This window comes from Oncorhynchus kisutch, linkage group LG11 (assembly GCF_002021735.2).
Source record: "Oncorhynchus kisutch isolate 150728-3 linkage group LG11, Okis_V2, whole genome shotgun sequence".
Lineage (NCBI taxonomy): Eukaryota > Metazoa > Chordata > Actinopteri > Salmoniformes > Salmonidae > Oncorhynchus > Oncorhynchus kisutch.
The window spans coordinates 20339208-20357224 of record NC_034184.2 but is presented as its reverse complement, the minus strand read 5'-3'; the positions used below and the strand labels follow the sequence as shown (position 1 = coordinate 20357224).

Sequence of the window (18017 nt, the reverse complement as noted above, 5' to 3'; positions counted from 1 at the left end):
ATAAGGCACCTCGCAGGTTTGTGGTATATGGCCAATATACCACAGCTAAGGGCTGTATCCAGACACCTCGCTTTGCGTCGTGCCTTAGAACAGCCCTTAGCTGTGGTATATTGGCCATATACCACACCCCTTCGTGCCTTATTGCTTAAATATATAATCATGACATCAGCAGTCTGTTATGTGCATTGTAAGCTTAGTCAATGGAACAATTTCATGTGTATCCAAAAGTATTTCATTTTTGGGAATATTTTTGTGTCATCTGGGGGGGAAACTCTGTATGGTTGACAAGGAAAACATGAAACCACCCCTTGATCAAGTGTGAGTGTGGTCTATAGTTCCTGAACTAACCACAGGGTGTTTCAAGGCTTTACACAGAGGTTTCCCCTCTGATTTATCCAAACAGGCTACAGAGGGATAATGTGAAACAAAAAAAAATACTACAAAGCAGAGGGAAGTAATATCACAGTTTTTAGCATCAGACTGTACTCTAAAGAACTCTCCTTTAATAATTTACTCTCAGCCGCCCCATATGGTCTCTTAAAGCCAACTACCTCTTTCACATAATTTTGTGTTGATGACACCAGTTCAAGAGATGTTGGGTGTTGACTTGTAACCATTAACTCAAATTTGTATCTGGGGAATTTTGTGTAAACCCATTCACAATCACCAGGATTGACCCATTTTAGAGAAAAACAAGAAACTCCAAATAGACACCCATGACAAGATGTGTGTAGTATTCCCCAAACATTTTACAGATCATTCTTTACTCTGAGTTTAAGTAAGGTGCCATGTTTTTTGCAATTATTTTTTAGAGTACGAGTTACAGATAGCATGAATGGTATTTCAACTCCTCTCATAGTGGTATGCAGGGGAGTGTGGAGTACATTCAGAATACCCTTGGTACCTTCACTATGAAACGACAGCTTGTCAAAACAAGTATGATGAAGGCCCTCTCTACTAACTGATGAGTGCTGTACTTGAGATACTATATATTTTTGTACATGATGTATGTGTTATGAGAGTTGATAAGGGACGATAATGTACAGTACACAAGAGTTGGGGGGAGGGGGGATAACTCTGCAAAGAGGGAGAGGTCAAAATGAGGTCGCGACTCTCGACTTATTGACTCACTGTCTAGGTTATGGACATATTTGTACCTGGTAGAGAAAAACAGATGAACAGAAACAGGAGTGTATTCCCTTTTGATATCTTGACACTATATATTATATTAATCCTCATCAGATTGATATAGCTCAAGTTAATACAAATCTTTTTTATTTAAGCGCATAGTACAGCTATTTCATTTATGTGCATAGGTCATTTAAAGCGCATAGGTATTTTAAGTGCATAGTTTACTTATTTTTTTGATTTGGGTGAGACATAATATGAATGTTTTGCATAGTTACGTATCTGTCTAAAAACGCATTGAGAAACCCCATTCCAGTTTAGACCAGAAGGTAAAACATCAGGGTCATGGTAAGTTTCTCTGCATAGTTAGTTTGACCTGGTTAACCGTCCCTGAGTGAACACATTGCGTCCCAAATGGCACACTATTCCCTATGTAGTGCACTATTTTTGACAATTAGGGTGCCATTTGGTACACAGACATTGTCTGTCTCAGTAGTGTTAATAATTTGTGATGCATTCAACCACAACAGCTCTCTGGTCTGGCCCTACACTCAAAGATATCAGTACATGTTAGGTAGCTAAGTATTCATAGCTCAGTGTTCTTTTGTAACAAGGGGATTTAGATTTTTCATTAACACGTTCAACCCGAGACAATGTCTATGTTTTGTGGTTGTCTACGACTTTGAACGTTGTTATGAAGCATCAGATGTCTGCTGCTGAGGTGCAGATGTCATCTTTCCACACACTGGAGCATGTCTAGAGTTTGAAATGTAGGCTTATTTGATTATCTCAGGGGTGTCAAACTGATTTTGCACCAGGGGCAGCATTCGGTCTTTACCGAGGTCCAGAGGGGCGCATTTAAAATGGATTCTATTTCCTCACCATCTTAATGTGCAAAAAATAGTCCTGTATCAATAACCTTTTGAATTTTTGATGCTCCCCGACTGTCAAGCTTTCACAAGCTGGACAGAGTGAAGAGACTATAAAAGTATGTCCATTATAATTTCTACACAGTTTAGATTTTGTTTTAGTCATTTCAATTGAAAGTTTTTCCCCAGATATTTTTTTTTACTCAAACAACCAGTGGGCCGGGAATGAATGGACTTGCGGGCTGGATCCAACCTGCAGTTCGCATGTTTGACACCCCTGATATAACTGTTAAATGATATCATTGTCAGTGGCAGGATATCAAGCCATTTACAGTGTACAGTCATGTTAAAACCACTCGCTACTCCAACTGATGACGGTCAGAGCCGAGAGTGGTCTCAGGATCATAAACTGAGTGAAACTGAGTCATGCATTATCATGACAATGTCTCTTTCTTTGTTGATATTTCTTCTTTCCTCTTACCAATGGTGTGAAAGTGAGTCTGATTAAATTGCTAAGTTGAAAACGGTCCTCAAGGAGCCCCTGATCTAGACAGAGAGGGATTCCCGAATGGGGTTCTAAATAGGCTAGTGAGGTGAGGGGGCTGCCTCTATTGTTACTGTGTGTTCAAGGCTAGAGGAGGAGAGAGGGAGGTCTGAGGGAAATGTCTCCACAGACTGTAGGTCTTCAGAGGAAATGACCATGGACTCGCGAATAGTCTCCTCATATGTCGGGGGAGGCTGTAGGTACAGAGACATTTTATGTGGAAACATTTACTGTAATAAATGTTCTGTATGAATAAATCAACATCCTTCCACAGTTTCACTGATGTAAATGAGAATGTGTTCTTAGTCAACTCATTTATACAGTGATTAATTGGACCAGAACATAGGAGTGACTTACTGCCGTTTCAAACTGTGTAGGGCTGAGACCAAAGCGGTCGGCTATCATGGAGTGGATCTGTCTCTGGCGGTCCTTCTTACGGACACTCTCATAGGATGGCAGGTGGGGTAGGGGCCCATCCAGGTGGTAGCTGCTCGGCTTACCGATGATAAACAGCCTTCCTGGAAGCTGCAGACACACATGCAAACATGTTTATATTATATCACTTTTTCTATTTTTCAATAGTTGATCTGATTGGTCAAAAGACCAATAAGTGGAAAAAGAGCCGAATTGGGCTGCCTGTGTAAATTACAGTGATGAGGTACATCAAAGTCAATATTTTCTCCTCGGTGTAAGGACAACGGAAATCAAATGGTGCTGGGAATCAATAACACTGTGAAAGCAGCTCAGATGGTTTTTCAATAGAGATTATAATAGGGAAAAATGAATGAATGGATAATATCTCTGTGGGTAATACTATGTAAATACAGAGGCTTTTTTTCACCTGGGACCCCATATTTCCATGGGTCATGGCAACAGTCTGTTCATCATAGGGATACCCTACTAGAGACTGTCTGATGTTGTACTGGGGTGGACCGTCCTGGGTAGGGAGAGAAGATAGGCAAGACTGGTTAGTCTGTCTACACTACAGTGGAGAATTGTCCTACATTTTACCTAAGTTCTGTCTGTTTAAAATAATGTTATTCTATTCTATTCTATTCTATCTTTACAAGTAGTAAGGCTGCAGCAAAAACAAAGACATGAACAGTTCAATGCAAATGTCCAATTAACCTCAAGTTAAGTTACTAGGTGATGATTGAGCAACTCTTTTATTTAATTTTTTTATTTCACCTTTATTTAACCAGGTAGGCAAGTTGAGAACAAGTTCTCATTTACAACTGCAACCTGGCCAAGATGAAGCAAAGCAGTGCGACACAAACAACAACACTGAGTTACACATGGAATAACAAACGCGCAGTCAATAATACAGTAGAAAAACTCTATATATAGTATGTGCAAACGAGGTAGGATAAGGGAGGTAAGGCAATGAATAGGTCATAGTGGCTAAATAATTACAATATAGCAATTAAACACTGGAGGGATAAATGTGCAGAAGATGAGTGTGCAAGTAGAGATACTTGGGTGCAAAGGAGCAAAATAAATAAAACAAATAACAGTATGGGGATGAGGTTGTTTGATGGGCTATTTACAGATGGGCTATGTACAGGTGCAGTGATCTGTGAGCTGCTCTGACAGCTGATGCTTAAAGTTAATGAGGGAGATATAAGTCTCCAGCTTCAGTGATTTTTGCAGTTCGTTCCAGTAATTGGCAGCAGAGAACTGGAAGGAAAGGCAGCCAAAGGAGGAATTGGCTTTGGGGGTGACCAGTGAAATATACCTGCTGGAGCGTGTGCTACGGATGGGTGCTGCTATGGTGACCAGTGAGCTGAGATAAGACGGGGCTTTACCTAGAAAATACTTATAGATGACCTGGAGCCAGTGGGTTTGGCGACGAATATGAAGCGAGGGCCAGCCAACGAGAGCATACAGGTGGCAGTGGTGGGTAGTATATGGGGCTTTGGTGACAAAATGGATGGCACTGTGATAGACTGCATCCAATTTGCCCAGGCTATTTTGTAAATGACATCGCCAAAGTCAAGGATCGGTAGGATAGTCAGTTTTACAAGGGTATATTTGGCAGCATGAGTGAAGGATGCTTTGTTGCGAAATAGGAAGCTGATTCTAGATTTAATTTTGGATTGGAGATGCTTAATGTGAGTCTGGAAGGAGAGTTTACAGTCTAACCAGACACCTAGGTATTTGTAGTTGTCCACATATTCTAAGTCAGAACCATCCAGAGTAGTGATGCTGGACGGGCGGGCAGGTGTGGGCAGCGATTGGTTGAAGAGCATGCATTTAGTGTTACTTGCATTTAAGAGCAGTTGGAGGCCATGGAAAGAGAGTTGTTTGGCATTGAAGCTCGTCTGGAGGTTAGTTAACACAGTGTCCAAAGAAGGGCCAGAAGTATACAGAATGGTGTCATCTGCGTAGAGGAGGATCAGAGAATCACCAGCAGCAAAAGCGACATCATTGATGTATACAGAGAAAAGAGTCGGCCCAAGAATTGAACCCTATGGCACCCCCATAGAGACTGCCAGAGGTCAGAAGACCCTCCGGTTTGACACACTGAACTCTGTCTGAGAAGTAGTTGGTGAACCAGGCGAGGCAGTCATTTGAGGAACCAAGGCTGTTGAGTCAGCCGATAAGAATGTGGTGATTGACAGAGTTGAAAGCCTTGGCCAGGTCGATGAATAGAGCTGCACAGTACTGTCTCTTATTAATGACGGTTATGATATAATTTAGGACCTTGAGCGTGACTGAGGTGCACCCATGACCAGCTTGGAAACCAGATTGCATAGCAAAGAAGGTGCGGTGGGATTCGAAATGGTCGGTGATCTGTTTATTAACTTGGCTTTCGAAGACCTTAGAAGTGCAGGGTAGGATAGATGTAGGTCTGTAGCAGTTTGGGTCTAGAGTGTCTCCCCCTTTGAAGAGGGGGATGTCCGCAGCAGCTTTTCAATCTTTGGGGATCTCAGACGATACGAAAGAGAGGTTGAACAGGCTATAGATCTTTGATTAAATTCTTCAAGCCAAATAATATACTCCACTAATTTAAAAAGCAGTATTGACACAGATACCTTTCTACTACTGATTACAGTGTATGTATTTTAACATGAGACATCATTGTGTACATAATAACACAGCATAATTTCTCAATCAACTGATACTGGTTCAACAAGTAAACAGTGTTGATGTTTTCAATGAAAAATATTGAATTGAATGGAAGGAAGGCAGTGGGAGGCAAATGGGGCTGGAGTATGGCCTTCAATGTAACTGACTAGCATGTGATGCAAAGGAAAAACAGGAATGAAAGCTTATCTCAGATGAGTAGCCTACGGTTGAATAGCAAATTATTGTATAGTAACAGAATAAAAACAATTTTGTTGATACAACCACAAAAAGGTCAAAGGAGAGTTTAGCTGTGGTTGCATTCTCGATAGGGGAGAAAAATATGGATACAAAAAGCAGGGGGTATTGATATTAACCTTTAATTTACTGAGCTGTCGCTGCTTGCTCTCTCAGGTCTGTATCGTAAGAGATACAGGGAATCTTATTCACGTAAACATTTTAAAACATCCATCGATTAGATCCCTTTGTTGATAAGATTGGCCCCCCATTGCCTTAGATTAGACGATGGTCTCATAATAACACCAGACCAGTTACATGGTCAAATCAAATCAAGTTTTATTGGTCACATACACATGGTTAGCAGATGTTATTGCGAGTGTAGCGAAATGCTTGTGCTTCTAGTTCCGACAGTGCAGCAATATCTAACACGTAATCTATCAATTACACAACAACTACCTAATAAACACAAATCTAAGTAAAGGGATGGAATAAGAATATATACATATAAATATATGGATGAGCAATGACCGAGCGACATAGGCAAGATGCAATAGATGGTATAAAATACAGTATATACACTATCGTTCAAAAGTTTGGGGCCACTTAGAAATTCTCTTGTTTTTTGCCCATTAAAATAAACATCAAATTGATCAGAAATACAGTGTAGACATTGTTAATGTTGTAAAGGACTATTGTAGCTGGAAACGGCAGATTTTTTTTTATTGAATATCTACATAGGCGTACAGAGGCCCATTATCAGCAACCTTCACTCCTGTGTTCCAATGGCATGTTGTGTTAGCTAATCCAAGTTTATAATTTTAAAAGGCTAATTGATCATTAGAAAACCCTTTTGCAATTATGTTAGCACAGCTGAAAACTGTTGTTCTGATTAAAGAAGCAACTTCTTGTACTTCTCCTGTCCTATTCGGTGTCCTGTGTGAATCTAAGTGTGCGTTCTCTAATTCTCTCCTTCTCTCTTTCTTTCTCTCTCTCGGAGGACCTGAGCCCTAGGACCATACCCCAGGACTACCTGACATGATGACTCCTTGCTGTCCCCAGTCCACCTGGCCATGCTGCTGTTCCAGTTTCAACTGACCTGAGCCCTAGGACCATGCCCCAGGACTACCTGACATGATGACTCCTTGCTGTCCCCAGTCTACCTGGCCATGCTGCTGCTTCAGTTTCAACTTCCACCTGACTGTGCTGCTGCTCTAGTTTCAACTGTTCTGCCTTATTATTATTCGACCATGCTGGTCATTTATGAACATTGAACATCTTGACCATGTTCTGTTATAATCTCCACCCGGCACAGCCAGAAGAGGACTGGCCACCCCACATAGCCTGGTTCCTCTCTAGGTTTCTTCCTAGGTATTGGCCTTTCTAGGGAGTTTTTCCTAGCCACCGTGCTTCTACACCTGCATTGCTTGCTGTTTGGGGTTTTAGGCTGGGTTTCTGTACAGCACTTTGAGATATCAGCTGATGTACGAAGGGCTATATAAATAAATTTGATTTGATTTGATAAAACTGGCCTTCTTTAGACTAGTTGAGTATCTGGAGCATCAGCATTTGTGGGTTTGATTACAGGCTCAAAATGGCCAGAAACAAAGGATTTTCTTCTGAAACTCAGTCTATTCTTGTTCTGATTTCCATGCGAGAAATTGCCAAGAAACTGAAGATCTCGTACAACGCTGTGTACTACTCCCTTCACAGAACAGCGCAAACTGGCTGTAACCAGAATAGAAAGAGGAATGGGAGGCCCCAGTGCACAAATGAACAAGAGGACAAGTACATTATAGTTTGCAGTTGGAGAAACTTACACCTCACAAGTCCTCAACTGGCAGCTTCATTAAATAGTACCCACAAAAAACACCCGTCTCAACGTCAACAGTGAAGAGGCGACTCTGGGATACTAGCTTTCTACGCAGAGTTGCAAAGAAAAAGCCACATCTCAGACTTGCCAATAAAAATAAAAGATTAAGATGGGCAAAAGAACAGACACTGAACAGAGGAACTCCAGAGGAATCCCGTAGTTGCCTCTTCACTGTTGATTTCCTTACCAGAGGGAATAACTACACTGTTTGTATTCTGATTCCCAGTCACCTTTCCATGGTTTTATGCGGTGGTTCACACTTTCAGTTTTGCGCGAATGCCGCCATCCATCCACGGTTTTTGGTTAGGGTAGGTTTAAAAAGTCACAGTGGGTGCATCATCTCCTATGCACTTCCTTATAAACACACTCACCGAATCAGAGTATAAATCAGTATTATTTTATGAGGCTACCTGGATCATGTCCCAGTCCGCGTGATCAAAACAATCTTGAAGTGTGGATTCTGATTGGTCAGACCAGCGTAGAATAGTCCTTGTCACGAGTTTCTGCCTATAGGAAGGGAGGAGCAAAATGGCGTCGTGGTCAGATTTGGCGAAAGGACGGCAGGGGAGAGCCTTGTATGCATCACGGAAGTTAGAGTAGCAGGTGGTCCAGTGTTTTGCCAGCATGAGTGCTACAATCATTATGCTGATAGAATTTAGGTAGCCTTGTTCTCAAATTTGCTTTGTTAAAATCCACAGCTACAATAAATGCAGCCTCGGGATATATGGTTTCCAGTTTGCATAGAGTCCAGTGACGTTCCTTGAGGGCCGTCGTGGTATCGGCTTGAGGGCGGTGTAACGTTCGTCATAAGGAGTTGACCAAGGCGCAGCGTGGTTTAGGTTCATCATAATTTATTTAAATGTGAACCAGCAACAAAACAATAAAGAGTAACAAACGAACGCACAGCCTTGTAGGGCTCAAAAGCAACAATACAAAAACAACAAAGCGAACAAACAAAACATGAAGCTAATATAATGCTCTCAGGCAACTATACATAGACAAGATCCCACAAAACACAATGGGAAAATGGCTACCTATGTTGTATGATCCCCAATCAGAGACAATGATAAACAGCTGCCTCTGATTGGGAACCATACTAGGCCAGCATAGAAATACAATTCACCTAGATAACCCACCCTTAAATCACACCCGACCTAACCAACATAGAGAATAAAAGCTCTCTATGGTCAGGGCGTGACAGGCGGATGGATATATACGGCTATGACAATAACCGACGAGAATTCTCTTGGGAGATAATATGGTTGGCATTTGATTGTGAGATTTTTTAATTTTTTAATTTTTTATTTCACCTTTATTTAACCAGGTAGGCTAGTTGAGAACAAGTTCTCATTTGCAACTGCGACCTGGCCAAGATAAAGCATTGCAGTGTGAGCAGACAACACAGAGTTACACATGGAGTAAACAATTAACAAGTCAATAACACAGTAGAAAACAAAGGGGGAGTCTATATACAATGTGTGCAAATGGCATGGGGAGGTAGGCGAATAATTACAATTTTGCAGATTAACACTGGAGTGATAAATGATCAGATGGTCATGTACAGGTAGAGATGTTGGTGTGCAAAAGAGCAGAAAAGTAAATAAATAAAAACAGTATGGGGATGAGGTAGGTGAAAATGGGTGGGCTATTTACCAATAGACTATGTACAGCTGCAGCGATCGGTTAGCTGCTCAGATAGCTGATGTTTGAAGTTGGTGAGGGAGATAAAAGTCTCCAACTTCAGCGATTTTTGCAATTCGTTCCAGTCACAGGCAGCAGAGTACTGGAACGAAAGGCGGCCAAATGAGGTGTTGGCTTTAGGGATGATCAGTGAGATACACCTGCTGGAGCGCGTGCTACGGATGGGTGTTGCCATCGTGACCAGTGAACTGAGATAAGGCGGAGCTTTACCTAGCATGGACTTGTAGATGACCTGGAGCCAGTGGGTGATGACAAAGGAGATGATCAACTGGCAACTGCTTGGCATCCGACTGCAAGGCACTACAGAGGGTATTGTGTATAGCCCAGTACATCACTGGAGCTGAGCTCCCTGCCATCCAGGACCTTTATACCCGGTGGTGTCAGAGGAAGGCCCTTAAAAATGATCAAAGACCCCAGCCACCCAAGTCATAGACTGTTCTCTCTGCTACGGCACAGTAATCGGCACTGATCAAGTCTGGAACCGACATGATCCTGAACAGCTTCTATCTCCACACCAATTACCTCGTACCCCTGCACATCGACTCGATACTGGTACCCTGTGTATATAGCCAAGTTATCTTTACTCATTGTGCATTTATTACTTTTATTATTGTGTTATAAAATAATATTATTTCTCTATTTTCTTTCTCTATGCATTGTTGGGAAGGGCTGTAAGTAAGCATTTCACTGTTCGTCTACACCTGTTGTTTACGAAGCAAGTGATGAATAAAATGGGATTTTGATTAGATTGAATGATTTATGGAAGTTTCCCTAGCCTCGAGTACCACACTCCTATCAGAGAGGGTCTTAATATACATTAGGCATTTATAACATGTTTTCCCTGTTTATAACATATTCATAACATATTATATAATTATAATATATGTAATTTTGCTTTAATCCAAAGCAATTTACAGTCATGCATAAATCTTTGGTATGGGTGGTCCCGGAAATCAAACCCACTATCCTGGCGTTGCAAGTGACATGCCCTAACAACTGAGCTATGTATAGTCTTACTGTATAGTGTTGGGTGGCCTGGTAGCTCCACACACTGCGGCAGAGAAGGTCTTTCCTGTACAGGACCACCAGGAGCATGAGAATCACTACGAAGAACGCCAGGCAGGACACTACAGAAAAGAAAACAACAAGAAGACAGGCATGAAGAGACTTTATAAAACACATGTGACATTAAAGTAAACATATAGGTTATGCACGATTGCTTTTACATATTTATTTATACAAATTTAAAAAACATTCGCACATCTGAGCAATCTTTTTTTGCAGGTGCATGGTAACAGTTGAACAAGATGAAGGAAAAAGTAAACCGCACACGGCTCTTGACAGTATCACTGATCTTTAATAAGCTTACGTATCGGCCTAACACATGCAAAATATAAATAACCTAAACAACCAACAGTTAGACAGTCCTGTATAAGAGCAAAAGGTTTATGTAGCCTGCATGCTGTATGATATGTTCATAGTTTAGCAGCCTGCTTAGGTTATGTGACTGCCACCACTCACCCGAGGCCACGATGACCGTTATCTGATCCGCTGTCAGTGTAGGTCGAATAGTTGTAGTTGCAGACGAAGACATCTTAAACTAAAGTAAGTCCGTATCAGTAGCCTTGTAAACCAGGTCATGCTATGTAGACAGTTCTAAATAAAAACGTTGGCTTTCATTCGCTCCATTATGCTTCTACTGTCCAAACCGCGAAGATTAAAACAATTGAAAAATAAAATCGATATTATCTTCCCCTTCATTTGAGGACAGAGCCCCACACTGTTAAATCCAGTTATGCTGCAGGAGTGTATCACCTACTGTCTGTCCGAAGTTGGAACGCACTAGTTGGAGAGAAGGGGCCTAGCATCACGTGTACCCGCCCTTCAATGGTCCATTTACGTACTTGGCTAAGATACAGACCTTTCACGTCTGTTTAGGTGAAAAAAATAGAACTGGAGAACCTTTGCAAGGTTTTTAATGAGGCGCAGCCTACTGGACACATGCGATACACGGATCAAAGTATTGTTTCAGTTGCAAACTGGTAGGCTACAGGCCAGACAGATCTTTGGAACCAGAATTATAGAAAGCTTCATTAATTCATAGCCGACGGATCTATGCATCTTAATTCATTCAGTAAACATGCGATGGGATTCTCTGACTTCCCCTCCCTGAAACTACCGACTTTGAGTTGACAGGCTCATTAAAATGTACTATTATCACATCAGAAAGATTATATATCTTCTCAAAATAAAGATATTTAATCTATCTACAAATTAAGGAGATACTGAATTATCTAGCTCAGCTCCATGATGCGCTCAGGAGGAATCCCCCAGCCGTTCGTGCTATTCGGGATCCTACAACAATTGAAGTTGAAATGTGAAATGGTTAAGGTAAGGGTTATGGTTAAGGTTAGGGTTATAGGGTAGGGACGTCCCAAGGATCCCTGTTAGCACTGACTATTCCCCAACCCCCTCCTCCTACTCCCCTCCTCCTCATTCAGAACTATCCGTGGTGCTGAACACGATTCGCTCTGACGTTGATACACTGTCACGTTGTGTGTTGTGCTGGCTTTAGCTGTATGGTACAGTCAGCCTCCTACATGTCTTACATGTAAGTCATTACAGAGAAAAGCTGTGGGCAACATGCCTGGTATTCGTGTTGGGGCTTTCGTGGTTTCACACAAAGAAAAGTAGGAAGAAGGAGAGAGACAAGGGGAGAGAGAAATAGATAGTTGTCAGGAAATATCTGGCTAATTTTCTAAGGGGGCATCATTGATTTTGGCATTGTATCCTGGTCTGCCTTGAGCGCTTCGAGAGGATGGAGACGATGGAGTCCATGGAACCCATATCTGCGCACTACACCACGGCATACCCGGAGATCCACCCCGATAGCGCCTATGGATCTACGGAAGGGGAGGAGAACCACTCACCGTCTGGCCCCCCAGCTCTTTCATACGACGAAGAATTAATGCACAAGGTAGGAAGATGATTGGATTAATGTCTAAATAATATAAAACTCTGTTACTTGTTGATTTTCTCATAAGACGAGGCTATACACTTGGTTATCTGTTATTGATTCTCAGTCACGTTAAGATATAACTCGTAATGGTTCAGCTCTTTGATGCCACATCTAAATAACAGTTGTCTTGACCTGGTGGAATAGCACTTTGAATCGTCATTGGGCTTTCCATGGTACTGAAACGCTGGATAGCAGTTGGATAATAGCCCACTGACCATCGCAGCAGGAGAGAGTGTATGACGATGTGTCCAAACCAAAGCAAACACCTGTACTGTGCCCTCCCCGTCCCCGAAGTGTTTCGGTTCGCTGCCAGTACCAGCTCATACCCTGTCCAAATAACCTCACATTAACTAACCAGCCTTCGTGCTGAGTCCACAGCTTCAGCCTGGTCTCATAGACTAGACGTAACATAGTAAATGTAAATCCGGGACACTCAAATGAGTATGATATGTGTAATTACATGAGACAGAAGGTTACTTAAGGCAAAAACTAAAGTAGGGTGGTATAACGCGAATGTCTAAGAGCCCAAAGTTAGGGTGACAACATTTAAAATTCCCAAATGTGGGACAATAGGACATTGATTCAGTGTTGAGTGAAGTGGCGTAGTGACGCTCTGTGCAGAACATTTGGTGATGCAGAAAGGAGACACCACATGTGTGGCAGCTTTATGAAAATATTTGGCCAAAGAAACATTTCTGGTTGGTCTCAGGAAATGTTAAAACAGGGAGACTTTTAAAACAGGATTGAATGAAGTAGCAGCAAATATGTTGAATAAGCAACTAATGAGCACAGAGAACCTCCCAAGTTTGACGAAATTACTTTATATCTTTCAGTCTAACACGGATATTTACCTGCTTTTGTAGCTCTTCGTCAGAACAACACGTTTCACTGCACTAATCTGGTGTGTGTGCCAATATTTTATATTTTTAAACACAATGATTTGTAAGTAGTTAGGCCTACTGTCCTCTTCAAGTATAGCTGGAACAACGGTTATGGATATACTGACAAGTTCCATGTCTCTCTGCCCTAACAATGGGAGTCGTCGTTGAGTTTACGTTAGTAAGGAACCTACAAGTAATGTCAAATATAATAACTGGTAGATATTATAGTCTTTTTGTAGTTTCTTGTTTAAATCATTGATTTTGTGTATTTATCATGTGCATTACTGTTTAGCATCTTTCAAATAACCTACCTTAGAATGTTTTATTACTAGAATAGTTTAAATTACCCTGGCCTTTGTAGCTAACTAGCCAACCTTAGGTCTTTCCGTCGATCAGAAGCAAGGGTGGTTCTGTGCTATGTAACCACAACTCCGGATTGTGAGAGACAGGTTAAAAAGGAGAGACAGGTTAAAAAGGTCAGAGATAGGTGCAAAACAACGAAAAAACACCACCTGCTTAAGGGAAGCATATTTTCCTCAGAGTTGGGCCTCTCTCTTCCTCTCTGGCTGAAATTGAGTACCACAGTATGAGTCATAATACCTATAAAACCTAGCAGTTAAACAAGGAAATGGTTCCAATAGTTTTTCCACCGTTCATTTTTCTACGGGGGATTTTTTTTAATATATATATATTTTTAAAAAATTTACCCCTTTTTTCTCCCCAATTTCGTGGTATCCAATTGTTGTAGTAGCTACTATCTTGTCTCATCGCTACAACTCCCGTACGGGCTCGGGAGAGACGAAGGTTGAAAGTCATGCGTCCTCCGATACACAACCCAACCAGCCGTACTGCTTCTTAACACAGTGCGCATCCAACCCGGAAGCCAGCCGCACCAATGTGTCGGAGGGTGCACCTGGGAACCTTGGTTAGCGCTCACTGCGCCCGGCCCGCCACAGGAGTCGCTGGTGCGCGATGAGACAAGGACATCCCTACCGACCAAGCTCTCCCTAACCCGGACGACGCTAGGCCAATTGTGCGTCGCCCCACGGACCTCCCGGTCGCAGCCGGTTACGACAGAGCCTGGGCACAGCTGGTGCTGCAGTACAGCGCCCTTAACCACTGCGCCACCCGGGAGGCCCCCCATGTGTTTCGTGTAGGCTTACCCTGTCTTGATGTTTTGATAACCACGTAAATCTCTCTCGGACAAGGTCACTTTTACCAATATATTTGCCTGTAATTACCCCACAAAAATGAAATGCTTTTTAGCCTCTAATGTGGCTATCATACAGAACTACAGATCCTGTTGCAAGCTTTGAAGTCATCAATCAAGGCAGTGTTGCAGGGAGGGAAAACCTAAACATTTCTCCATGCTAAATCTCAGGATCAAGTAACGTAAACTCACTCACTTTTGTACATCTCCTTGGTCGGTACAATTGACCTTATTTTAGCACCCCAACAACATAATACTTCCAGATCAACTGTAATGTCAATACCATTGTAAAGCACAATTTCTCCCCTTTCCAACAGAATCAATTACATGACCCCCACGCTGCCCGTTTCTGTATGATTCAAGAAGGCAATCAGCCCCATCGGGTCTTTTTAAAAATGGCGGCTGGGGAAGCGAAACTAATGCGTGATAGTGAGAAGGAGAGATATTGTGTGGGAAAATAGCTTTTTCTTGATTTGTCCAACTTATCACCTTATTGCCTCTAAAATGTAAATAAAACACTGTAAAGAGTTTATATAATGTGTCATTACATACCTATTTGAAGGTTTATGTTGCATTTGAATCAGGTTTTTAGGGCGGTGCTAAAGTGATCTTCAGAAGTAAACAGTGGCTTTGAGAATGATGATCGCTTGCAGTGATGATGCAAAAAAATGACTAGGTATCCCCCCTTACCCCCGTCACTGTCCATTTCTTGTTTTTAAACGATGAGAGAAGTGCTACACCTGGTGGAGAGAGATTGTAAGACAGAAATAGTTGCTTTATGCGTGCTGTACGTTACGGCATGACACATCACGATGTAACGGAGGGTCAGTTTTTTTCAACTTTTCTCCAATACTATAGAGCCATTATCATGTCGATCAATGCTTGAATAGAAACGTAGTTCACACCCCGGATTTTGAAGTCAACACAGTCGCTACAGTCCCATTAGTTTCCTTTGTAGCCTCATATGAATGTTGCGGTTGCACACATTTGTACGGAATGGGGTGAGTTTACGTTAGTAAGGAACCTACAAGTAATGTCAAATATAATAACTGGTAGATATTATAGTCTTTTTGTAGTTTCTTGTTTAAATCATTGATTTTGTGTATTTATCATGTGCATTACTGTTTAGCATCTTTCAAATAACCTACCTTAGAATGTTTTATTACTAGAATAGTTTAAATTACCCTGGCCTTTGTAGCTAACTAGCCAACCTTAGGTCTTTCCGTCGATCAGAAGCAAGGGTGGTTCTGTGCTATGTAACCACAACTCCGGATTGTAACCACTACTCCGATAAGCATGCATGTGTATTTGATCATTTTCCGACCTCTGTAAGAGAGAGGCATCGCTGGAGCCATGTGATAAGGTAAGCCCTGTTTGCTAGCTGCTAATAAGCTATTTTGGATTGGTCAAAGATCTGTAGTTAGCTAGGTGCTTATGAAAATTTGCTAGATAACCGCTGACTGTAGTTACGTGTAGTTACGTGTACAACGCACATTACCTTCCTTACATTAGCTGGTATAATGACTGTGTTGACCTTTTTATTGACAAGTATTTAGTGAGCTAGCCAGCTAGATAACGTTGGCTCACAGTTTGTGTAGTCATACCTTTTCACATTAGCCCACCAAGGAAGGGATATTTAGCTAGCTAGTTAACATTAACTCATCGTTTGTGTAGTCAGACTTGCCAGGTAACGTTAGGCCATCACCATGGCAAGGATAGTTGATGAACTAGCATGTCCACACTTAGAAAAGTCTGACTACACGAACAGTGAGCTAATGTTAACTAGCTAGCTAGCTAAATATCACCTGGTGGGCCAGCTCGTTAGGCACCTTAGTTGGCTAGTTAGCGACATTAGCTAAAGTTAGCTAGCTGGCTAGCTACCTTACATAGGACTTGTGGGCTCAATATTATCCCATACAAAACACAGAAACGGTTTTGTTCCACGAGTGCATCTGTTGTTCTTGACAATTAAAAAAATCCTGTGAAGTAAGTTAGACATGTTAACAGGGATGTAAATTAAGTTTTCCTGAGGCTAATACTTTTCAAACTGGCCTAGTAGACAATGTGCTAAACTAGCCTGACACAGAAGTGAAATGGATAGTAGAAAATGTGCCAAACTAGCCTGACACAGCAGTGAAATTTTTCCTTTACAAACATCGTGTGCCACAGATTTTGGACCTAAATGTTACCCTTGGCTAGTAAAAATCGTGGTCTGCTGGCCAGTGCCCAAAATCCTTATATTCCATCCCTGCATGTCAGTCCCTTTCAGACGATCCCCCTGCCGATCCCTGTTGGTCCTCCTCAGTGACCTCACAGCTGAAGGTTTAAACTTTCTTTTGAGAAGTCTGTTGGTTATGGTATTTAAATATAAATGTTACCATTTTAGAAATCAACCTATCTTGCTAGTAAAAGTAACTTTTGTTTGTCTTTCAGACTGGCAGACTGGAAACCCAGTGACAACACTTGGGTCTGCAGCTGCCATTTTCAGTTGGGAAAGAGAAATGGCCCTGTGTTTTACAGAAAAGGTAGCTCATCCACCGTGCCAGAAGAGGAACATCCAGACACATCCACCATGGCAGACAATGAAGTTCCAGGCCCCTCGGCCGCTGAATAATGTAGGAGACTGCTGTCGGCACAGTTGTAGAATGCTCTCACTGAGGTACATCTTGAGGAAACATTAGCACAGTTGAAGGTTCTACAGGAGAATCAGCTGTATACCTGGAACCGGTATTCAGCATCGCAGCTGTCTGATAAAATACTTAGGGTGGAAACAGAACTTCCAGACAAAGGCATGTTCAACATCGTTGTTGAATACTTTGAACGTTGCAAGGACTGCGTTGTCTACTTTGCCAAGTGGAGGGTTAAGGTGCTGTCATTTGAGGATCAAGTGTTTATGGCGCTTATGAAGTTGTGTCACAGCTACACCAACTTGTACCTGGCTCAATTATTCCGTTGTAGTGCAAGCACTGTCAGCAATGTTACCATCAGTTTAATTCACGTGACTCACAAGCTTTTTTTCATTATGACCATGAAGACTGTTCCAAGTCGGGAGAAGAACCAAACATGCTTGCCTGCGTCTTTTCAGGGGTCCAGCAGAAACTGCAGGATGGTCATTGACTGTACTGATAAAATATAACCTATTCTGGGAGGAGCCTAGTGTGTGTGTGTCTGAACAATGTGGAATATTTTTGGACCATTGGATTGGAATAAAACCTCAAAAACATATTTGTGTGCTAAAACTATTTACAAGATATTTAGAAATGTTCACTGTTGCAGTGCCAACTTTGGATACATGTGGTCCTTGAAGAACTCCTCTAGTCCAGCAATACTAGTCTGCCAGAGATCGTCACGCTGGATGGTGATGGAAGCTTTGGTGGTCCACAAAACGAAGAAGCAAGTGTCCCTTCCAGTGATGTGGAGCTTCCCTTCAACCTGGTGCCAGTAAAGCTGGTCTCCATGTAGGCGGTAAGACCCTCCCTCCTCCTGGAT

At 41.9% G+C, this 18017-nt stretch overlaps 2 protein-coding genes across 2 annotated transcripts in view; one reads left to right on the top strand and one right to left on the bottom strand.

Moving 5' to 3' along the window:
• Nucleotides 1-2969, bottom strand: part of eme1 (essential meiotic structure-specific endonuclease 1) — a 48543-nt gene extending 45574 nt beyond the window's left edge. The window contains exon 1 of the mRNA XM_031835427.1: nt 2899-2969. The gene's annotated coding sequence lies outside the window, so the exon portion shown is untranslated. The remainder of the gene's footprint in view (nt 1-2898) is intronic.
• Nucleotides 2970-11908: 8939 nt separating this feature from the next.
• LOC109899144 (ras-related protein Rab-37) overlaps nt 11909-18017 on the top strand; it is a 47654-nt gene continuing 41545 nt past the window's right edge. Inside the window, exon 1 of the mRNA XM_020494198.2 lies at nt 11909-12395. Within this exon, the coding sequence (XP_020349787.1) occupies nt 12237-12395 (159 nt within the window). The 5' untranslated portion in view covers nt 11909-12236. The remainder of the gene's footprint in view (nt 12396-18017) is intronic.